At 46.6% G+C, this 24,258-nt stretch overlaps 1 protein-coding gene across 2 annotated transcripts in view; it reads right to left on the bottom strand.

Moving 5' to 3' along the window:
* Window positions 1-1,420: 1,420 nt before the first annotated feature.
* Window positions 1,421-24,258, bottom strand: part of LOC147882916 (NADPH-dependent aldo-keto reductase, chloroplastic-like) — a 95,917-nt gene continuing 73,079 nt past the window's right edge. For both annotated transcript variants that reach the window (XM_087400701.1, XM_087400702.1), the window contains exon 8: window positions 1,421-1,816. In XM_087400701.1, coding sequence (XP_087256827.1) covers window positions 1,733-1,816 — 84 coding nt within the window. In that variant the 3' untranslated portion in view covers window positions 1,421-1,732. The remainder of the gene's footprint in view (window positions 1,817-24,258) is intronic.

Below are 24,258 nucleotides of genomic sequence, written 5' to 3' on the forward strand. Positions count from 1 at the left end.
TCCCATCAATGAAATTTCCATTGATCCAAACAATTGAGGAGAAGGTCGAGGAAGAAGGTGATACTAGTATGAGGATGAGGTGATACTACTATAGACAATGTTAGTAGGTGCCATCAACATGCATCGAGACATTGTAAATTTGGTTAAGCGCCAAATCCATATGAGTCTTGATAATAAAGAATATGACATGGTGCAATTCTCCAATGCGTACATCATAGAATTCCAATAACAATGCATAATAGCATTTAAGCATTTTGGAGTTATGAGGCTAGCCTTACCATATTGAACTCAACTTTCCAACTGAAGCAAAAGGCTAGATAATCCATGGCATGCTTCTATGTACCACAGGTACACAACTAATCACCCCTACTAATGGATACTAAAACTTCACGTGCTCTTGTGAGTGCAAGACTAAATAATCAATCACTAATGAACCACCACCCACCAAGAATGCCATTTTGCATTTGTAGTCCATATTGATGAGCAACAAAAATGGTATCTATAGCTCAACAAAAATGGTATCTATAGCTCAAAGACCCAAAAGTTTACAAAAGAAGACCCAACTCGTGTTTCCACCTTCTATGTATACAAACAAGAGCTAATGGGAAAACTACACAACTTGTACATGATCCTTGTAATACGTTTGTACAAACAAGAACTTTGTTGTATAAGAAAGTGACACAATAATAAAAGAGCGATGCTAGATGGTCAAACTTGAGCAACCTAACATTCTCTCCTTCCTTTTGCATCCTTGTTTATTGCATATTAATGCTTGCAAAGCCTGTAGTTCCAAGCATGCCTATCTTTGATCAACCACACACACATAAGTAATGTCCTAAGGTCACCAGATATCAAGGTCCCCTATGATCCACATCCATTATTGCTACATACTCTTAGGTGCAAAGCTGCTTCTCCAACGTTTTTTAGTCTCATAGTCTTCCTTGTCCTTTTTGTCCACTTACTACTTGTGCCACGTCTCAGTTTGAATACTGTTGTACTGTCAACAAATATTCAGAAAGTCTCATATTACAATTATATATTATTAACCAGAAATAGTCTTGATGACATGCAAAAATGAGCACAACACTTCATTCCGTCCAAATCTACTCTTCTTGAAACTATTATAATTTGCATCCAGTAGTCCAGTAAGACAAAACTTTGTTCTGTTTGTCAACGACCCTGTTGTGCACTTCAAACCTCACCACCCCAAAGCTCCTCCAAGGCTTTGTATAAACTTTTCTTTTCTTTTTTTGGGGAAAGGGGGGGGGGGGAGGGAAGGGGGGCAGGGGGGGTTGGAGGTTCTTCAACACAATGCATTTCGTTCAAACCAAGAACACTGCGCTCAGATTATATGTATTATTGAAGAGATGTCATGCATAAAAAGGTATGAATCAACATAGCTTTTAATTAATGAATAGTATAATGTAAAGTTATATATCCTGCTTCTCCTAAGCTTTTTAGTCTCGCAGTCTTCATTGTCCTTTTTGTCCACTTACTACTTGTGCACATGCCTTACTTTGAATACTGTCATACTGTTGTACGTCAACAAACAGTCAGAAAGTCTCATGGTAAAATTATATATTATTTACCAGAAATAGTCTTGATGACATGCAAAAATGAGCACAACACTTCATCTCCGTCCAAATCTACTCTTCTTGAAAGTAATGTAATTTGCATCCGGTACTCCAGTAACCCAAAACTTTGTTCTGTTTGTCAACGACCATTGTGTACTTCAAACTTCACCATCCCAAAGCTCCTCCAAGGTTTTGTATGGACTATGGGGCCCACAAAAAAAAGTTCCTTTTAACAACCTTACCTGCAAGTCAAATTCACAATGCCAAAGATTTTAGTGCCCATTTCATGATGCAGAGTGCAATCAGAACATGAATTCCATTCAATTCGGTGATATGGCCCCTTGAAACAAATGAGGGGAAGGGCACCGGGAAATTGGAGAGGAGGGGGCATTGCAAATGCAAATATTGATGGCAATCAAAGTATGTCTAGAAAGACAAAATATCAAAATCACAGTACAGGAAGTATGTCTAGAAAGACAAAATATCAAAATCACAGTACAGGATTGATATCTTGGGCCTGGACTGTTGTTGAATATATCCAAATCCTAAAGAAATATATAATAAGCTTACAATCTTCAAGCCAATAATTGTCAGATAATATTCCTAAGGTTGGAGGTGACATATGGTTCTCAAATAGAGTAGGATGTTCATATGTCATCATACAGAGTCAGGACTGCAAACAAAAGAGTTGCCATCATCTTTAAATTTTCTCACACCAGCTCTATACATACTGATAGCCCGTGTATTGAAAACTTGACACAAACTTCAGTTTTCTGCTTTTTGTAGATGAAGTATGGAGGTGTTCCTGGATTCCAATAGGTTCAATAGTTTTGGCATATCTATTTGAATCCAGTACATGCAGAAACTTCATCTACTAACAAGCAATGCAGTCTCAACTGCATGAAAATAGCCCTAAGGTTGAAGATCATGATCTTCATTATCCATAGCATGGTGTCTCCACCAACCCCATCAGTGTCCAAAGGTGGGTGCAGACCATGGCATAAATATATTCCCTCAGACAAAACACACATCCAACACAGGAGCAACCATATATACGTTGGTCTTCATACTGAGTCCCTTTCAAAATTCTGGAGGTGACGCACAGGGTCAGTCCTGACAAAGGCTAGCACTAAAGGAGAAGGTAATAAACACTCTCTTCACCTAAGCTAAACGGCCCGTAGAGACATTTGATTGTAGATTCCCAAATGATCATTTATAAGGGTAGCTTAGAAAAATTAGCTCTTAAGCTACCTACCCCTGAAAAAGTATTACTGACACATCAGCAGGCTGCAACTTCATCCAAGGGAAATTTGCACAAGCTTTCTGAAGTTCTCATACTGAAATACTAGCCACAGCAGAATGAGTTTATCCTCTTGATCAGGAAACCGGCTTCCGCTCAACTGTAGCTACATTAAAAGTATACGTATGAGCTAGTCCTGTTTGATGCCGACACCAGGTTCTGCTTGAAAAGCGGCTACACAGAAAACCTTTTCATTGGTCCAAAGGGAACCCATCAATTTAGGCACAATTTCTAGACTGTCCAAAATGAATTTCTTATTGAGAAGGCAAAGGCTTTCATTCTGAATAAACTGTAAGCACAAACAAAATATCTTCAGTCAGCAAAGTAAAACGTGAAGGGAACAGATTCAAAATTTGGGAAAAAGGAGGGGTGCAGGTTCAAAATTTGGGGGAAACGGGGGGTGCAGGGTTGTTAAACTTTGCCTTTGTGCCTTAGCATCACCAAGGGGGAAGAATTTACACACGCATACGCATCAACTCCAAGATGTCATGGATAACTACAGATTTGATTGCAATTAACACTTAAATAGGGAAACGTTTTGGAAAGCATCCATGCTTGGCCTAATGCTGGTTGAAAACATTAAAGTGTTATCTCATGTCATGTCTGTGCTACAGAGGCCTTTAGTTCAGAGAGCCTAGAAGGAAGAGCAGAGTGGCACACGAAGGGCGATATCGTAAGTGCAAAGCTCAACTTATCCTGCAGTTCGTCCTACAACGAGGGAGGTGCACTGAAGTGGACCCTCGCAGACTGACTAGTCCACCAGCTATAATCCGCTGACAATCCAGTCAGGGGGGGTTATAAAAATCCACCGAGCCTTGAGGAAACACTTAGCAACACAAAGAACACCGCGTAAAAGTAATTCTGTAGCAGTTAACAGAGCCTCAGACTTAGGAAGCATTCCTCACTAATATGTTGCTCCAGCAGGCAGCTGAGGCTGGTCCAGCTATTTCTAGGCAAGCTTCAGATCTCAGAAGACATTTTATCAGATCCATTAGATCTACCAGTCAGGTATGATACTTTCAAAGTATCAAAGTCATACACAGAATATAGGCTCAGCCAACAATGTGAAAAAGAAGAAATAGAGTTCCAATGGCTCAAAGGAACGTTGGACTGTGCTGCAAAGTACAGTGGCAGCAAAGTTGTCTTCCAGCAATTTCTTGGGCGTCATGACCTCACATCTAGGTCAGCAGAGCTTTGACTAGAGTATCCAATCGGGATGTGTTTATATTAAGGCATAAGCCTCTAGCCCTTAAGGTGGCCTTTACATATGGTATGGCGTACATGAACTATGGAGGCAATGGCCTATTCAAGTGCTGGCCAACACATCCACTTGGGAATATGTGGCTGGAATATAAAGGCTGGTGGGCATAAAGAGCACTCATCCCCTAGATCTATTTTGGGGATGAGATCACAGGTGGCTAGGAAATGGGGGGATTGGGTCCCCAGTACTTGATCCAGTCCACAAAGGTCACACATGGTAGGCACCCAGAAATTATTTTTATGACTGTTTGTGTAAATCATTTTTGAAGATGGCTTGGGATCTGAATCAAAATCCGAGAGATGTTTTGGAGCTTTATGATAACGAACTCTTGTTGGTTGCAAAGAGTATGGGGTTTTGTTACAGGTGAAGATGCTTTTCCAAAAGATGCAAGTCATTGCTCCTGGTAAGACCTTAAGCAAGGGGTAATCCCCGTGATAGGCGACAAGCTCAGGCGAGGACAGCTGCACGAGCTGCACTTGTTGCTCCTACTGAGAATCAGAGGAGATGGGATGCTAGAGATGCCCATGCCTTGTTACATATTTCCTTGTCTGCTAAGTGGTTTATGAAACCGCATATCAATTCCACTAGGATTTCCAAGCATGTTGGGATACGTTCGAGAATATATATCAGGCAAGTAACTAGGCCAGGGTCTCTTATTTGAAAAGACAGCTTGACAATGTCAAGATGCAAAAAAGTAATTCAATGTTGGAACTGTTGAACATTGATGAAGCTACATCTCATAGTCAATTTGTGTCTACAATTGAAATCATTGCCAGAGTCTTATTTGTCTTTTCATAGTTTTCTGAATTTGTCCATGAGGGGTAGTACAGTTCCACTTACTTTTCAGGATCTACTGCGGCTGCGAAAACTATGTCTCTTGATGTGCATGACGGTGATCTAGCCTCGTTTGCTAAAAGCATAAACAAGCCTCATTTTGATGGGTCTCAGTCCAAGACTGATTCAGCTCAGCTGTCAAAGAAACTTTAGAAAATGCAGATCTGGCCAAAAAGAAGGGTAAATGCCATTATTGCAAGAAGCCGGACACCATGTCAATAAATGGAGGAAGAGGTTGGACAGAGAAAGGAAGGAGGAAGCTGCAATGATAGTTTTAGACTCAAATGCATCTGATGCAAAGAAAGATAGTGCCTCATCAGACTTTGTGGGTGAAGATTTTTTATGCAGTTATGATTGAGGTTGCCACACTCAGTTTGAGTGATGCTTCAGCTGTGGGCTTCTAGGCACACTACTTCCAAGGAGAATCTGTTTGGAGATTTACAGCCTGCTTCAGTTGGTAAATGAGTATTTTGTGCCAACAATTCTTCATGCCCTGTAAAGGGACTTGGAGGTTTTGCTGTCATTAGTTGATAAGACTGATCTTCGTCTTCCAGCTGTCTTGTATGTGCCAGGGATTAAGAAGAATTTGCTGTAGATGTCCTATTTTGGAAAAAATGGCTGTGCTGTCCTTTTTGAGGACGATAAGTGCATTGCTAGGTAGAGAAAGGACTATCAGATAGTCACTATAGGCAATTTAAATGAGGGTTTTTATAGCTGGACAAACATGACAGTAGCATATGCATGTGTGGCAATGGTTACTTTAGAAATAACAAATGCAGAATTATGGCATGCAAGATATGGCCATGTGAACTGTGGCAGTTTGCAGTTATTGCAGAGATATGGGATGGTACCTTGGGAGACTCTTCTAGACATGTCTGTGAAGGGGTGCCTATTGGGAACGATGCATAGGAATGCCTTTCCTAGAGGCTGAAACTATTAGAGCTGAAACAAAAAATTGCAGCTCAATGAGGACAACATATGTATTTTGTTGCTTTCATCGATGAATTCATCAGATTCTCATGGGTGTGTCCTTTAAAAGAGAAATTATATGTCTTTCAGTGCTTTAAGCAATTTATGGCTATGGTTGAGAATGAGTTTGGCTGCAAAATGCAGACTTTGAGAACAGATAGAGTGGGGGAATGTATGTCAGACATCTTCAAAGATTTCCTGAAGGAGAGAGGGACTGTGAATGAGTGTACAGCCCCATATACACCTCAGAAAAATGGAGTTGCTGAGAGAAAAAATAGGTCTCTAATGGAAATGGCCACACACATGATAAGAGGGAAAAGGTTGCCACACAGATTTGGATGGAGAAAATAATGTGTGCAGCACACATTTTGAACAATGCCCAACCAAGGCCTTGAAAATTGTGATTCCCTATGGGGCTTGGTATAACAAGGTGGACTACCTCAGGGCTGCCTGGGCAGTTGAGAAGCAAGCTGGATGATAAGGCCATTAAGTGCATTTTTGTCGGCTACAACAGTGAGAGCAAAGCTTACCATTTCTACAATCCTCAGACCAGAAGGATTTGGTCAGCAGAGACGTGATTTTTGCAGAAAACTCAGATCAGTCCATGACTGAGTTTGATAGACAGCTGCATACGGGTTCTAAGTATGTATTTGAAGGGTTGTTTCCACTGGCATTTGAAGGCACTTCAGAGCAGCTAGTAGAAGACCGGATTTCAGCCTCACATGCTGATGCACAGCAACCTTTGGATGCTCCCAATCAGGTCCAAGATCAGCCTATCCCACATGAGGATGTGCTTGAGGTAGGCAGAGAGGAGAAAGCTGCTTCATTGGAAGCTCGAACAGTCCCCAAATGGCTGTTATAGACTCTGCAGGACAGAAGAGTTTCAGCCCCTCTCTCCAATAGGACGAGGCCTGGTTCAAGAGGAACAAGAGGAGTAAAATATGCCTGATATAGCTTGGGTGAGTTCACTGTTCCAACTGAGCCTAACAGTTTTGAGGATCTTAAGACATTGAGCATTGAGTGAGGGCCATGAAGTAAGAATTACATTCTATCCTGAAAAATAACATATGGAAACTAGTGGAATTTGCCCATAGGGAAGAAAGCTATTGAGACCAAGTGGGTGTACAAAATCAAAAAATAAATTTGATGGCACCACGTTACATTAACCATAATTGGGGAAACGTGCGATGTGATTCTGGTGAGGCAAGACACCAAGAAGGCTTGACAATGCAATGGTGGATACAATAATTAATGCCTCTGAATATGTAGGCCTGGCATTAGAGAGGGGTGCCAAGAAGGATTGTTAGACTAAGGTCCCGATCTCTCTCCCCTTCTGCTAGTCTATCCCCCTTTCTCTAAATCTGCCCCTACCCCCTTTTCTACATGGCTGATCTCTATTCTGAGTATTCATAGGTCGTTCAAGAAGATTTCTTCTCCGCGGATGAACACCGCTTCTATCAAGATCATCATAGTCGGGCTATGATTCATTACAAAACAATTGGACAGGTGGATTGCTTCCAAGTTGCAAGGCACCTCCTCTCTATCTACTAGCGGCCGCACTTGCCTCCTAGGGACAACGAGATCAAGCATGTCACTGTGCTGGCCAACAGGTAATTGTAACCCTGGAGAAAGCTGCCGGCAACAAGTCGAATTGGGCATGAATGTACCTTTGTGGCTGTCAAAGTTGCTCGAGAGCACCTACCTCTTCCATAGTTCCACTATTACTAATATAAGGGATAGACAGCTGTGTGCTTGAGTTTGTGCTTGATATAATACTCCGCCCATGGAAGAAGGGAGGAGAAGGGTAGGAGAGAGAGAATGTGGTAGGAAGAGGGGGATAGAATGAGAGGGAGTAGGGAAGAGAGAGAGAGAGAGAGAGAGAGAGAGAGAGATTGACTGAGCGTAGGCAGGAAGGAGGAAGGGAGAATAGATAGGACTAGATGTCACATCAAAAAGTACATAGTAGGGGGTGGATGGAGACTTATATAGTCCCTCCATATTTTCCACCTAAAGGGCCTCTAACTTGGCCTCTTTTTCCCCTTCATTACAGCCATCCCTTCCCATAGAACTTTGCCCTCAAAATTTCATATTGGGGCTGTTAAATAGGTGCAGCAAACAGCAAATAATAATCAGCCTAGTAGGAGGTAGGGGTTGTCTTGGACAATGCTCTCTGGCTGCCACAAGTTCTCATCCTTAGGGAGTCCCTGCCACTTGATAAGATACTCGGTGTAGACTTTGTTTCGGAGTACGTGATCCCTGAAACCCATGATGCGTTCCGGAACATAGAGTATGTGGCCCTCCTCATTCATAGGTGGTAGCTCAGGAAGGACTTGGACATGCTGTCCGACATGTGGCTTCGGCAAGGACACATGGAAATCATTATGAATCCTGGAGGTCCTGGGTAGCTCCAACTCATACGCCACCTTACCAACTTTGCGGATGATCCTGTAGGGACCGTAATACCTGTGAGCAAGCTTCTTGTTGGTGTTACCTTTCAGCGAGGCATAACGGTTCTTATGGAGACACAAGTGCACATAATCCCCTTCTTCAAAAGATAGATACCTCCTGTGTTCATCCGCATACTTCTTTTGCTTGGCTTGGGCATCCTGCATATTCTTTTTAGCCAATTGCAGAAGGGCATCCATACTCTCCAAGTCATTTCTTGCTTACTGATTTTTCACAGTCATGTTTACAACTAGAGATGGCATACCCACTGTGCATCCATACATAGCCTCGAATGGGCTCATGCCAATAGATGTGCTTGGTTTGTAACAAAATTCAGCAAGTGCCAACCACTTATCCCAAGACTTCTGTGTGTCATGACAGAAAGTGCCTCAAATACTCCACCAGCCATTTGTTCACCCTTTCTGACTGTCCATCCGTCTCAGGGTTGTAAGTGGTGCTAGGTGTAAGAGAAGTATCCACTGCTGTGAATAACTCCTGCCAAAAGTTACCCATAAATTTTGCATCTCTGTCGTTGACAATCTCCCGAGGGAAGCCATGATGCTTAAAAACATGCTCGATGAACTGCCAAGCAACCTGTGATGCTGAATAACGGGTCTTAGTGGGTATGAAATGGGCCTGCTTTGTCATTCTGTCAACCACCACAAAAATGCTATCCCATCCTCAATCTGTGGAAGGCAACCCTGTGATGAAATCCATAGCAATGTGAGTCCATTTGCCTTCTGGAATAGGTAATGGCTGCAAGAGACCCGCGGGTAACCGGCTGTCCACTTTATTCTGCTGGCAGGGCAAACATTCACTGACAAATTTAACATCATCCCGCCACAAGCCATCCCAGATAAAGCTCTGTTTGACCTTTTCATATGTCTTAGTAATACCCGCATGTCCTGCCATAGGAGATGAGTGCATTTCCTGTAAGACCAGCAGTCGGTACTTTGAATTTGGCACCAAATAAATTATGTCCTTGCACCACAACAGCCCATTATGCAGCTTAAATTCAACATGCCCCTGTCTCGATGGCCTCTGTAACTCCAAATATATGGAAGCTGCCTTAGAATCCTGCATGTATTCTTCCTGAATACCATGAATCCACTCCTGGTAGATGGTAGAATGGCAGACAAACTGCAAGCCCACATATGGGATAAGGCATCTGCAACTACGTTTTCTTTCCCTTTCCTGTATTCAATGTCGAAATCATAAGACTCAACCTTAGCCAGCCACCTCTTCTGCTTCATTGACAAGTTGGGCTGCATACGGAAATACTTGAGTGTCCTATGATTTGTCTTAACCTTGATTTTGCTACCGTACAGGTAGTGGTGCCATTTTTCGAAAGCATGGAGGATAGCCAACATCTCCTGATCATACACATGATGATCTAGTTCCTTGGCATCCAATTTCCTGCTTTCAAAAGCAATTACCCCGTTTTCCTGCCTTAGCACAGCCCCTAATCCTTTGCCACTGGCATCTGCCTCCACAATGGAAGTACGTGAAAAATCAGAGTATGCCAACACAAGAGCATGAGTGAGTGCGAACTTCAGGTCTTCAAAGCTGACTGTGGCATGATCTACATCTCTTCTTGGAGGCAACTGTGATGGCAAATCAGCAAACACATTTGCAAACTCTGCATATCACAATCATCAATGCGGGGAGTGCCACCCTCTTTAGTTACTGACACATTTAATAAATATATGGCGCTGCCCCTCTTGAGCTCTCTGGCGAACTGCCTTGCTGAAATGACCTGCAATTTAGGAGCTGCAATACCATGCAATGTAGCTGATCCATCCTTGTGGACAAAGCTGAGTGTTAAGGCATTGAAATCCATGCTGATTTTGCCTAGTGATTGCAACCAATCACAGCCCAGGGCAACATCTATTGGGCCCATGTCAAGTGCCAAGAGATCACCTGCAAATGTATAGTCATCAGAGAACTTAATCCTTGCATCTTGGCAACAAGATCTACTGACCATATGCTGTCCATTGGCCACTTCTACTCTCAGCCCATGGTCTATCTCAGTAGCAATCAGTCCCACCCTCTGTAAGGTCTTGCTGTTAACAAAACTATGGGTGCTACCGCTGTCCACCAACACATGCAAAATCCAGCCATTAATCATCCCTGTTAATCTGACAGTATCAACACTTTTGGCACCCATCAAGGCATGCATGGAAATAGTATAAAGTGTTGGCTGGGCATCCCAATAAACCTCCTCCTCGTTCACTGGAGCATTACCACCTGCATCTTCGCGTGCATAAAAAGGTATCGCATCGTGATGCTCCACAGTAAAGAGTGGGCCGTAGGTCTCTCATGCCAATAGTGGGCAGAATCTCATACGGATGCGAAGCATGAGTGTCATGCGCCATAGCACCACTAGGATCAAAAGGGAAGTCAGTGCCCTTCGTGGCTCCAGTGTCAGGAGCCTCATCTGCATCATGTGTATTTGCCATCTCATCCTGTGACGTATCCAAAGAACCTGGGGCATCAAACAATTCCTCGTCATCTGAGAAGTCAATGATCATGCTGAGTTTGGCAGTACCACTGTTGCGCATCTTGCACACATTCCTGTGCTCAGGAGTCCATTTCTCGCCACATTTAAAACATAAGTTGGCCTTCTTTCTACTATCCATTATTGCCCGTGTATGCTGTTTTATCTCAGCCTGCTCATTTCCAGCAGTAGGCTTGCCTCCAGGCTTGGCTTCAGGATACCTGTAAGGCCTGGCATACGGCATCTTACTACTCGAGACAGTAGGAAAGCGAGGAAATGGTGCTGCTGCAGATTTCTTGTCAGTCCACTCAGCAAACTTAGGCTTTGACTCAGCCTCATACCCCGTAGCATGCGAGCTGCCCATGGCATTTCTGTGCTTGCCAGCATATTTAGGCTTGAATACTTCTGCAAGCTGAGCTGCCCTCTCAATTGTTTGAGGGTTATGTGCCTTCACATCTGTAGCGAGAGAAGAACTTAACCCATGGATGAAACACAATAGCTTTTCCTTTTTAGATACGTCCTGCACAAACAGGGAAAGCCTCCAAAAGCGCTGCAAGTACTCCTCGACCATACCGGCCTGTGACAAGTCATAAAATTCAGCCAAGTATTGATCCAATACAAGTGGAGATACAAACGTAGTGACCATCAATTCTTTGAAACCCCTCCAAGTGGTTGGTCTCTGAGGCGAATCCCTCGTGTATTGCCACCATGTGTGGGCATAGTCCTACATATGCATATCTGTAAAAATGATGCGCTCCTCCTCAGACTTGGGGTAGAAGCGGAAATAGTCTTCCAGCTTCGTGAGCCACTCCACCAACTCATTGGGAGTGCGAGTGTCCCCTTTAAACTTATGCACTCTGAGTTTGTCCTTGATATCCTTGGCTGCATAATTCTTGTGTGTGTAACCCCCAAAAGTGCGGGCATCATCATGCTTGAGGTTCACATAATCGGAGAAGGGCATCTCAAGTTTGATGGCCTCAGGTGCGGTGAAAGGAGCACTAGCCGGATGCACACCAACGGGTCGGCCCAAAAGAGACGGCTCAGCCTGCATAGATATAGAAAGCTGAGAGCCAAAAGATGGCCTGACATCCTGCAAGAAGATGCTTTGTGGCACAGAAAAAGCATCATGTATGTCTAGATAATCCCCGAGCTGGGGTACATGGAATGGTCCAGAAGACTGATGCTCATAGGTAGGACGGCCATTTGCCATAAAACCCCTATGTGGAGCAGACAAAATATCCTGACTGTCTGAATGGTCCCCGTGTTGGGGTGCGGGCTGCTTACCCTTATCCTGCATAACAATGGCAGATGTGATCAGCTGACCAATCTGCTGTCCCATCTGGACAAGAGCCGTATCCTGCATAGCCATGGCTTTGGTAAGCTATTGGCTGAACTCCTGTCCTATCTGGTGGAAAGCATCCTGGAGCATAGAGGAAAGGGCATCCAGAAATTGCGTCTACACTGCCTGCACTTCTCGAGATGCAGGAGAGAGAGGCTGAGTGGAAGGAACCTCTGCACCACCAGTGGATGCAACCATTGTGGCAGGCACTTGCTCATACTGAGTAGCCTCATCAGTGTCATGCAATATATCATGAGGAACACGCTTCGGTGCCATGGTGATTGGCCTTGGAGAGAGGAGCTCAAATGTAGGCAAGGAGAAATGGATAACAAAACCCTGCGTAATGAGCACCTGAGATAGTGTGTGGAAACACGAAAATGTCGATGGAGAGGCTCGAAAAAAGGGTCGTCGAAAAAGCTTCAAAACGGAGCCAAAATGGCTCGAAACGGGCTGTGAAAGGTCCCTAGAAAGAAGCTGAAAAGTGGACCTTTTTTTTTTTTGTGGGGGGGGAGGTCCCTAAGTCACCTAAGACAGTTAGGACAGTTCTAGCCTAAGATCTTTAGGATTGTTAGGGCACTTTCTTAGACGAACCTAACCCAACCTTTAACCTTAGTTAGTACTAACCTAACTTAGAGCCAAACTAACCCAACCTAACCTAACCTAACCCACTCCACTGACTAAACCTAGCTAAACTAACCAAACCTAACCCGACCCAACTAACCCTGTCTAACTGAACCTTAGGAAGAAAAGAAAGGCTAAGGTTGCAGGCGTAAAGGGGCGACGGTGCGGTGCGGCGATAGGGGACATGGCGTGGCTGGTGGCGAAGCGACGAGGGAGCAGGAACACAGAAGCAGCGATGACGGGGGAGCAGCGACGCCAAGGGAGCAGGGATGACAGGGAGACGGGCGACGGAAAAGCAACACGGGTGGAAACTAGGTGGCTAGCGATGGTGGAAAGCAATGCGGGCAGAACTAGGTGGTCAACGATGGATTTCAAGGAGCCGAACTGCGAGAGTGCCCCCTCCCTGCCTGCTCTCCCGCCCCCTCTCTTCCTCTCACTCCTGCCCTTCCCTTCTCTCCTTCCCCTCTCCTTCTTCTCCTCTCCTTTCCCTCTTAGCCCTCCCCTCCAACGCCCCCTCCCTCCCTCTCAGCTTGCCCCTCTCCCCTCTTAGCCCCAGCCCCTCTCCTCCTTCCCTCCCCTTCCCCCCTGCTTCCTTCTTGCCTCCTTTCCCCTCCCTTGCCCCCCACAGCTTTTTTGGAACGGAAGGAGCCTTCATTCTGTTCGAGTCGGCCTCCTCACCTTGATTGGCGATGGATACCCCGTCAGCCAATCCTACTCCATCTCCACCGGCCACGAAAACTATCACTTTATCTAAAGACGAGTTGCAGCAGCTCAAGAAGGATGTAGAGATTGAATGCTCTACCACATTGCTAGCACGCATCTTCGGGTCTCACCCTTCTAGATCCCAAGCCAGAGACTGGATGCTTGCGGCTCTCCCCCCAGACCTCACTCCTCGATTGTTAGATGTTCGCCTTCTGGGACGAGGTTTTTTCCAGGTTGTTTTTGACTCTCCAGAGGCTGCGAGCACTGTGCTCAAGGCCGAGTTTTTACACCTGGGACACAGGAAGATCTTCTTTGAAGCCTTTCACCTTGGTTTCGACCCAATAGAGGCAGATAAGAAAATCTTCTCGCTCTTCATTAGGTTCCCCGGGCTTCCCCAGGTTTACCATCGACTTCTTTCTGTTATTGGGGAGCATTTTGGCGCAATTGCTGAGATCCCACCCCTCCCTGGGTTGCCATTGACTGTAGCAGAGGCAACCAAGGCTGATGGGGTTCCTAGAGTTAGGGTCCTTTGCAAGGATCCTAACCTCAAGATGGACCACGTCATGATCCAGCGCCCGGATGGTTCCTTTTTTCGCCAGAGAGTGGAGATTTCAGGCAGGCAGGACCAGTGCAGGATTTGCAGGACCTCGGGACACTTTGCCAGGGATTGCCCAAGGAAGAAGAAAAGGCCTAAGAAGCCCTCTGGTACAGCTACCGCCTCAGGGCATCGACAGGGGGGACAGGGGGGGGGATTTGACCCGGCACTTGCCCCTCGACCTCGACAGAGGGGTGGTACAGGTCCAGCTCCTGCTCCTCGTTCTTCACGTGGCAGTCCTGCTCAGTCAGGTGGTGGTACAGGTCCAGTACCTATTCCTCGGCCTCGACAGGGGGGTGGTACAGGTCCTTCACCTGCTCCTCGACCCCCACCTCCCTCAGGCACACACGACGCTTTACAGTGGGTTCCAGTACGTGTGCAGGTCCCTCCTTCAGTTCACGAGGGTACCTTAGTAGACTCTGCTTCACCTCGAGCTGTCCTTCCTGTCTCACCTTGCACAGTTCGAGACGCTGAAGCTTTGACCTCCTCCCCAGTTGCAACTTCTTCCTTAGATCCAGCAGTGCCAGATGTTCCTCTTGAGGACGGAGATCTCTGCCGCTGGGCAGACACAGGGTAGAGAGCATTCCTCACTCCCTCCCTTGGATAGGGGGAAGGGGATAGCTTACACTGTTGAAAAACCTCTTCCCTCACAAGGGATCCTTCGTACTCCAGTGTCTGGATTGCTCCACAGGAACTCGGTTTCAGCCTTGGCAGAGAGTTCAGATTTCCCAGAGGAGGAGTTTGTGCCCGCTACTTTTGGGGAGCCAGTGGTTGGGTTTCCTATTGACAGGGCTTCTTCTTCAGGTGCCAGGATTCTTTCCCCTATTGACTTTCCACCACTGGGTTCCTTCCCTCCCTCCTCGAGCAAGAGGTCTTCCCCTGTTGAGGGGTTTGTTTCCGCCACTAGGTCGGGTAAGGTGTTCCACTCTACATCCTCCCGTCGATGAGGATTATCAGTTGGAACATACAGGGCCTAGGTGGTGTCCCACATCGCCGCCGTAGACAGCTGATCCGGGATCAGCTTCATCCAGGTGTTACTGGGGGTCCCATTGATATATTATTTATTCAAGAGCACAAGCTGGATTATAGATATTGTGCCAAGTCAGGCAAGTTGCTTTCACGCCATACTTTTTGGTCGCCTGCATTGGGCACTAGGGGAGGCACTTCTATTTCAGTTTCGCAGTCGGTTCTCCCCTTAGTTGTTGGGCACGGAGTCATTATCCCCTCTAGAGCTCAGTGGATTATTCTTTTGATTGGAGGGCGTAAGGTTGGCTTCCTCAACCTATATGCCTCCAACATTAGAGGGGAACGTGTCCTTATGTGGAAGACTTTGCTCTCCTGGGCCCCCATTGTGGATTCTTGGGTGATTGGAGGTGACTTTAACATGGTCGAGTTACCTTCAGACAAAAAAGGGGGTAGAGAAGGCGGACTTCACTCTTTGGAGAGAGCAGCTTGGGATGCCTTCCTTTTCCATTTCTGTGGCAGAGATACTTGGTGTGATGATGCCTTTCTTATTCAGCCACAGTCCCTCCTGTTCTCTTGGTCGAACAGGAGGCAACAGATGCCTATTCATGCACGCATTGACAGATTTTATGTAGATGACTGGGCACTAGACAGAGGTGGATCGGTATGCATTGCTGCGGGGGTTTCCACTTCAGACCACTTCCCTGTTGTTCTGGCTATCTCAGAGCCTCACTTGAGAGGCCGATCTGCCAGCATCAGGATTCCAGATGCCTTTTACACAGAGGAGGACCTTACGGAGGCAGCCCTACGGATATGGTTTGCTCATGTCCAGGGTGGGCAGCCACATCCATCACATTTAGCCGCTGCCCTCTCTGGTATTAGCGACTTTTACTGCTCAGTTGCTTCTACCAGGAGACGAGATATTCTCAGACGTGAGATTGGTGTTCGCCAGCAGTTAGCAGCTTTGCAGAGGGAAGAGCAGAAACGGCCTTCAGATGCTTGGATTCAGGAGCGCCTTGCTGCAACGAGGGCTCATCTGCAGTTATTGCTTGATCAGAGAGCAGAGTATGCCTTTCATGCACGGGAGTCCTGGATTCAGATGGGTGGTAGAGTCAATAAACACTTTTTCTCTACTCTTGGCCCTAGACATAGTAGAGAGAGTGTATCTCAGCTTATTGACTCACATGGGGTTTTACAGACAGAGCCAGTTGACGTCTTACGCATAGCTTCAGATTTCTATGCCACCCTCCTTACTGCTGATCCTGAGACACACGATATAGAGGATGCTAGACAGGCTATTTGGCAGAGTATCCCAGTGTTGGTGAATCCGGATATGCATGTTCTACTTGACGCACCTTTCACCAACACAGAGTTCAGGACTGCACTTTCAGCCCTTCACAAGGGCAAGTGCCCAGGTTTAGATGGCCTCACCCCGTCTTTTTTCATTGCATTTTGGGATATGATTGGAGACTATATTACTTCAGCCATGCAGGCCATTTGGGACTCTGGCGAGATGCCCGAGTCACTTACAGAGGGCCTCATCCACCTTATCCCAAAAGGAGGTAGCAGAAATTTATTGTCCCAGTGGAGGCCTATCACACTTCTGGGGACTTGTTAATAGATTCTGGCCAAGGCTATCAGCCTCCGATTGCAGCCACTTCTCCCTGATCTTATTCATGACACTCATACGGGATTTGTGCATGGCAGAAGTTTTTTGATAACATTTTTTCTTTCTGGGAAGCTTCAGAGTGGGCCATGCAGAGTGGCCAGAATCTTGCCATTCTACTGTTGGATTTTGAAAAAGCTTATGACAGAGTAGATTGGAGTTTTTTGGAGGGCACCCTTCTACGCTTTGGATTCACTGATGTTTGGATCAGAGGTGTTTCCTCTTTGTACAGATCAGCCCATAGCCAGGTACTTATTGGTGGGGTAAGGGGTGAGAGATTTCAGATTTCGAGATCAGTCCGTCAGGGATGCCCCCTTGCTCCTTTCCTTTTTTTATTCGTGGCCGAAGCTATGAGCATCTATGTTAGATCTCAAGCTGACATCTTTGGGCTGAGACTTCCCATCAGAAGAGAAGAGGAGCTGCTTGACAGTGAGTTGGCTGATGACACAGCGATTTATTTGGATGCCTCTCCACAGACACTGACTTCTTTCAGGATAGCATTGGATTTATTTTGCTTGGCGGCAGGGGCGCAGATAAATTGGCATAAATCCAATGGCTTTTGGATCAGTGATGAGGACACTCCAGTTTGGGGGCTTGACATAGGGTTCACTTGGGTTCAGAGGGGTGTGCCTATCAGGTATTTGGGCTGCCAGGTCGGCTTGGGTATTTCTACCACGCAGCAGTTTGCTCCCGTGTGGAGAGCATCAGAAGGAAGCTTCTCTTTTGGAGCTCAGCCAAGCTGGATCTTGCCTCTAGAGTTGTGGTGGTCAACCAGGTCCTCCTGGCCACTGCCTGGTTTATTTGTTCATGTTGGTGCCGTTCTAGGGACTGCATCATTCAGCTCAGAAGACCGATCAGGAACTTTCTCTGGAGTGGGCTTGATGGCACAGCAGATGCCTTAGACAGAGTGGCTTGGGAGACCCTCATCCTCCCTACACAGGATGGGGGTCTCAATATTATTGATCCAGATTTACAGTGCAGAGCTTTACTTTGCAAGATAGTGGTGCGAGGACTTATGCCAGGACAGGAACCGTGGAAGGACTTTCTTATCAGCAGCATACAGAGGTGCACACCTTCCTCAGGAGGAGACTGGATGAGCAGTGTTAGATGGATCTTCACCACAGCACACCTCAGATTACCTTCATCCCCTCTCATGGTTGCCATTCTGAAAGCTTGGGCTAGTTTCAGAAGCTCTCTTCGGAGGATTCCTCCTTCCTCCCGGGAAGAGATTGATAGGCAGCCCATCATGTGGAACGACAGTATTTTAGATGATCGTGGCAGACCACTGGGTGCCTCACTCTACATGCAGTGGGCCAGGTGGGAGAGGGGACCTGCTTCTTCTTTGGGATCTTGGAAAGCTTTCCGTAGGCTTCCAGAGGAAACCAAGTCAAGGTTGACAGGCCATCTCAGAGGGAGTGCAGGGAGGATCTTGCAGATTGAGACAGCCCTTCCAGAGGCTTGGATAGACACAGATGATATGCCTCTCACTTCCTCCACTTGGGCAGGTACTTTCTCGAGAGGCGGGGTTCCACTTCAGGTCTTAGCCTTCCGAGATGCACAGGAGGATGCTTTGGTTTTCAGTGTCCAGGATGGTGGCAGATTGCTCACATCTACAAATGATATCTTGCTTGAATCTGCTTTTCAGCTTATCAGGGTCGTAGGCCTTTTGATGCAGGGATCAGATTCAGAGTGGTTCTTAGACCCTGACCCCCAGTTACTCTCCACCGGGTCTTGGAGACTCTGGCTCTATGGAGGAGTTCCCATCAGGTATTTACAGTGGGACCCCGGAGAGTGGGAGTGGATTGACGCGGGGCATCGAGAGAAGACCATCCCCTTCTTTCGTTACACGGTCAGTAATGCCAGGAGATTTCAGCTCGGTAGTAGAGGCTGGAGACCCTCCAGAGTTCCTCATTGGGAGACTTTTGGTATTACTGCGGATCAGCAGAGGTACTTCTGGAGGAGGCTCTGGAAATTCCACAGGAATAGAAAGATCACTATCTTCTTTTGGCTTTCTATTCATGGAGGGATTGCAGTGAACCTTTGGAGGTCCAGATTCGGAGCCGACCCTTCTTGCCCTCGTTGCCTTTCTGCTTCGGAGTCTATTCAGCATTGCTTATGGGATTGCACACAGGCGAGATTGATTTGGATGGGGATACCCAGGATCTTCAGTCACTTTGCCCATTCCCCATTTTTTATGACTTGGGGCTCGGTGGCTTGGCTTTCTCTTACAGGACCTCAGGTTTTCTATGAGGGACTTGACTCCTCTCAGGCCATTTCGGTTCGACGTCATCGGGTTGAGTTCTGCTCGTTGGATGTGGTTCCACACCGTCCTTTTACAGCTGTACATGCCTCTGTGGATACTTCTTGGGAGATTATAGCGAGCATAGCAGCCTGGCATATCTGGAGAGCCAGATGCACAGAGGCTATGGAGGGTACTCAGGTTCATCCCTCGCACACATTGGCTAGTATCTGGACAGACATCGTACACACTCTGATGGCCGTATGGACGGGTATGCAGGGGGACTCCCGTGCAGCCTCAGCTAGGAGGGCTTCTTTCTTCAAGGAATGGAAGGATTCTCCTTTCTTCTCTAAATCTACTACAGGGTTGAGATGGCACTTTCAGCCTCAACCTTGGTTTCTTTCCACCTCACTCTGAGGGGTTTTTTATTATCCTCATGATTTCATGATGTATTCCGCTTTGAGCTTGCTCTCACGGGTTTTTGTTCTTACTTAATAGAAGTCTTTTTCATGAAAGAGTGTCTTTATATCTGACAATGATCGGAGCCATGTCTATCTATGAACAAACACACTAGTTGTCTGGTCGGCAAATACTGAGCAGCAGTCATACGAGCTATGGCAATCAGTATTTGCCCGTCTGTGACTTGCAAATTGTAGTTTGAATTTTAAGGTGTTGGTCGTTGTTCTTGCAAAGATTGTTTGGCGCTAGCTTTTTACGTCATATTCTACTTTGCAACCCAAGTTGCAGATGTGCGTTGCAGTTGAGTAGGAGAGCAGAGGAAATGGAAAACAAAGGTGCCAGGGTCGGAGCTCTGATACCAATGTAGAAAAGAGGGTAGGGGCAGATTTAGAGAAAGGGGGATAGACTAGCAGAAGGGGAGAGAGAGAGGGGAAGAAGGGAGGAGAAGGATAGGAGAGAGAGAATGTGGTAGGAAGAGGGGGATAGAATGAGAGGGAGTAGGGAAAGGAGAGAGAGAGATTGAGTGAGCATAGGCAAGAAGGAGGAAGGGAGAGTAGATAGGATTAGATGTCACATCAAAAAGTACATAGTAGGGGGTGGATGGAGACTTATATAGTCCCTCCATATTTTCCACCTAAAGGGACTCTAATTTGGCCTCTTTTTCCCCTTCATTACAAGCCACATCATCAAAGGTCTAAAGACCTTAGATAAAAGTCATGTCACTTTTTCCTTTTTACCCCTCTCCCCAAGGTTCAAGCCATCTCAAAGGTCATAAGCCCCCATCTTTCTTAAAGCCTCTTTACTTTCTAAAACTTCTAAGGCCAATCATCCTTTTCTCTCTCTAAACCTCACCAAATTCGAAGAAGAGGACCAAAGATCATGTTGAGGAGTTCGAGATCAAGGAAAGCGAAAGAGCGGGATTGAAAGGCGAGATTGTTAGAAATTACCGAACAGAGGGTACATACACCGGAAGACTAATAGAATTGCCCAAGAGCTCACACAGTGTGGTGTGGGGTGTGGAATCACAAACTTCTTACCTTAATGTGCATATATGTGCAAGCTGGTAAATAGACAATGCTCAGAGACAAATATAGAAGCAACACTTTATATTTCCGTCCGTCCAAAAAGTAGGACAGGATACAATACCAAAAGGTTCTCATACTACATGTCAAGCACTTGTAGATCTCAGAGCCTGTGTGCTCCACCTTGAGCGTATGTATGTAGGCTCAAGGAAGCGGAAGGAGGTACAAACGTGGAGCAGAAGGCTGAAAGCCGCGTCACATCAACAACTATGAAATGAAAGTACAAAGTACAAAATAAGGAGAACCCTAGGACAGTGTCCTAGTGGTACCACTAGTACTAGGTATCATAAGACACTAAAAGTACTAGGTGACCTAAGTGCCAATAACTAAAGCTACATGGCACATACCAAGACCTAGAGGGCATCAATATGACCGGGAGATGATGGCCTACAAACCCCCCTCCATTGTATGGATTGAAGTATTTTGGAAACGCCTCAGAATACCTGGTATTTTTTGGTCATGGCGGCACATGTTCATCCCAAGGGATATAGCCACCTATGAATGTACAAGGTAGCTAGATCATGTAACAAAGGGAACCAAGTGTAAGGCCTGTCGAAAGACTTTAAACTTGGGACGAGGAAGTGCCTTTGTAAACAGATCTGCTATGTTGTCCTATGTGGGAAGGTAGGACAACTCTATGTCTCCTGCTGACAACCGCTCTCAAACATAATGATAGTGAACCTCAATGTGCTTGGTACACGCATGAAACACTGGATTACGAGCAAAAGCCAAAGCACTCTCGCTGTTAGTGTAGACCATAGTGGAGGATGTTTGGCAGATACCAAGATCTGCAAGTAACTGTCGAAGCCAGACACACTCTATTGTAGCGGTGAAGGCTACAGTTGGATGTGGCAATTGTTGGTTGCTTCTTGCTGAGCCAAGAGAGACATGAACTGCCAAGCAAAAAACAGTTGCCGGTATGTGACACTCTAGTGTCGGAACAACCTGCCCAGTCACTATCCATGTAAGCATGCATGGTAAGTGAACCTTGATCACCATAGAAGAGGGCTAAATCCTGAGTGCCTCTGAGATATTTGAAGACTCTTTTCACTGCCTGCCAATGCTGTGGACTGGGCATGTGCATGAACTTGCTGAGCTGGGATACTGCATACTATAAGTCAGGTCTGGTGTGGCACAAGTAAATGAGACATCCAACAGCCTGCTGGTAAAGAGTGATATCACATGGTGGGCTCCCATCATAAGCTGAAAATTTGAAGCTAGGGTCCACTGGAGTAGAGATTGGCTTGCAATCCTCAAACTGAAAACGATCAAGGAGCTGTCCAATATACTTGTATTGTGACATCATAATACCCCCCTCAACATGGGCAAACTGAATGCCCAAATAATAGTGCAGCTGTCCCATGTCTGACATTTCAAAAGCTTGCTGCAAATCAGCCTTGAAAGCTGCAATATGCTGAGTATCAGGGCCCGTGATCAGCATGTCATCCACATATAAAATCAGCACTAAAAAATTAGATCCACTCCTTCGGACATAAAGAGTAGGCTCTGTTGGGCTATTCTGAAAATGAAGGGACAGTAAGTGTGCATGAATCTTGGCATACCATGCCCTGGGTACCTGCTTCAAACCATAAACGGCTTTTCGCAGCCAGCCTACTTTGTTTTCAGATCCAACAACCTCAAAGCCAGGATGTTGTGCCACATAAACTTCTTCCTACAGATCCCCATGAAGAAGGGCAGTCTTGATGTCAAGCTGGTGCAGTTGCCAATGGTGATGGGCTGCAATGGCAATGACACATCTGATAGTAGTAATCCTAGAAGTGGGAGCAAAGGTCTCCTCAAAGTCAATGCCTTGTTGTTGGGCATACCCTTTTGCAACAAGACGGGCTTTATGTCGATCTATGCTGCCATCAGATTTCCTTTTTAATTTGTAGACCCACAGGGTACCAATGGCATGCTTGCCATGAGGTAGATCTACTAATTCCCATGTGTCATTTTTGGCAATATAGTTTAGCTCAGCTCTCATTGCATCCATCCACTCTTTGCTGTCAAAAGCATGGCATAAAGGCTCTTCATTGTAACCTGTAGCAAGGAGTGCAAAATCAAGAAAGTGACCATGCATCTGTCTATTCCCTGATCTTGTCCGGGCAGCAAGAGGTTGATCTTGTTTGCTGTCCCTCAATGTGTCAAGAAGCCATCTGGGAACTTGCCTTTCCTGTCTATTGACAGCTCTTTCTTCAATCACTGTATCATGAATATTGGGATCATGTTGTGTTGGAAATAAACAAGAAAGTCGAGAAACAAAATCTTCCAAAAAACTGGAATATCGCTCTCTCTCTCTCTCTCTCTCACTCTCACTCTCACTCTTAATTAAAACATAAAAAGCTAAATGGTCACGGATCGCTTGGAGGAGCTCCCGTCTGCCTGCTGCCCGCCATTGCCCGCCGCCTTCTTCCAGCCCTTGGCAGCGCCCTGCCCCTTGGTCGCACCCTGCTCCCTTGGCAGCGCCCTGCTGCCTTGGTCGCGCAGGGTCCCTTGGCAGCGCCCTGCTCAAGTCGCCCCCTGCTTCAGCCCTCTCGCATCGCGCCCCCCCCCCCCCCCTTTCAGGCTGCTATCGCATCGCGCCCCCCCTCTTCAGCCTGTCTGGTTGCAGGTCGCCCTGGTGGTCGTGCCTCCCTTCAGCCCGTTCGCGTTGTGCCCCCCCCCCCCCCCCCCCTACAGCCCGACTGGCTGCTGCGCGCCCTGCTGATCCTGCTGGCTGCTGCTGGTCGTGCCCTTCAGGCTGCCATCTAGGCCGCCCTTCAGGCTGTTGTCTGCCCCTCCCTTGCGCTTCAGGCTGGGCTGCTTCAGGGCCCTCTCTGGGGCTGTTCTGCTCGTGTTCCGGAGAGCTGTGTTCCTGGGCTGCTTCCAGACATTGGCGGAGCTTTGTGCTTCAACATTGAGCGGCCTGTTTTCATTCCACGCAGGCTGAAGCTTGGGGCTTTCTTTAACCAAGGGTTTTTTGGGATTCTAGAGGTTGGTTGCGAGTTCTTGGTGGATATCTTCAGCAGAGGTAGCTCCTCCCCTCAGGACAGCGCAAGCTAAGACAATGGAGGACACTAATGCCACTCCCGTCGCCGAACCTGAGGAGATCGAAGTCACAGTTTCTTTTGCTCCTGACATTGTGCAGATGATTGAGGTAGCAGAGGAGGGTTTTCGTTTGACGCACATCATTGGCTTTCTACCAGGTAGAGGCCAACATTTATGTGATTGGGTGTACACTAGCATGGCCTCATTGGGTGTCTCAGTTACGGTTTTCCGATTGCTTGGCAGAGGGTACTTTTCTTTTGGCCATCAGTCTGTAGAGCAGGCTCAAAGAGTACTTATGAGCTCACCGATTCAGTTTCAGAGCAGAGTCATCCATTTGTGGCCTTGGCAGAAGCACTTCAGTACTACTTCCCCGGGACCGCGTCAGGTCTCTTTTTGGATGCTTTTCCCTGGACTTCCAGATGAGGTCAGCTCTTGTCGCAGAGCTGTGGAGCATATGGCTAGCGTGGCAGGTACAGTCATCCCATCAGGTGCTAGACTTTCCTATGCTCAGTCACTTGTTGGTACGGTGTTACGAGGGTCAGACTCACTTCAGAGTTCCCCCCTCCTCGACCTTTACATACTTTGATTTCGTACTCCACGGGAGATGGGGTCCAGATGCAGCAGAGGGTTTTGTATGAGGGGCTTCCTGATCAGTGTCTTTTCTGTCGGAAGAGAGGTCATTTTA

This window comes from Dipteris shenzhenensis, chromosome 29 (assembly GCF_047967505.1).
Source record: "Dipteris shenzhenensis isolate YYH24624 ecotype China chromosome 29, Dip_SZ_1.0, whole genome shotgun sequence".
In the NCBI taxonomy this organism is placed as follows: Eukaryota; Viridiplantae; Streptophyta; class Polypodiopsida; order Gleicheniales; family Dipteridaceae; genus Dipteris; species Dipteris shenzhenensis.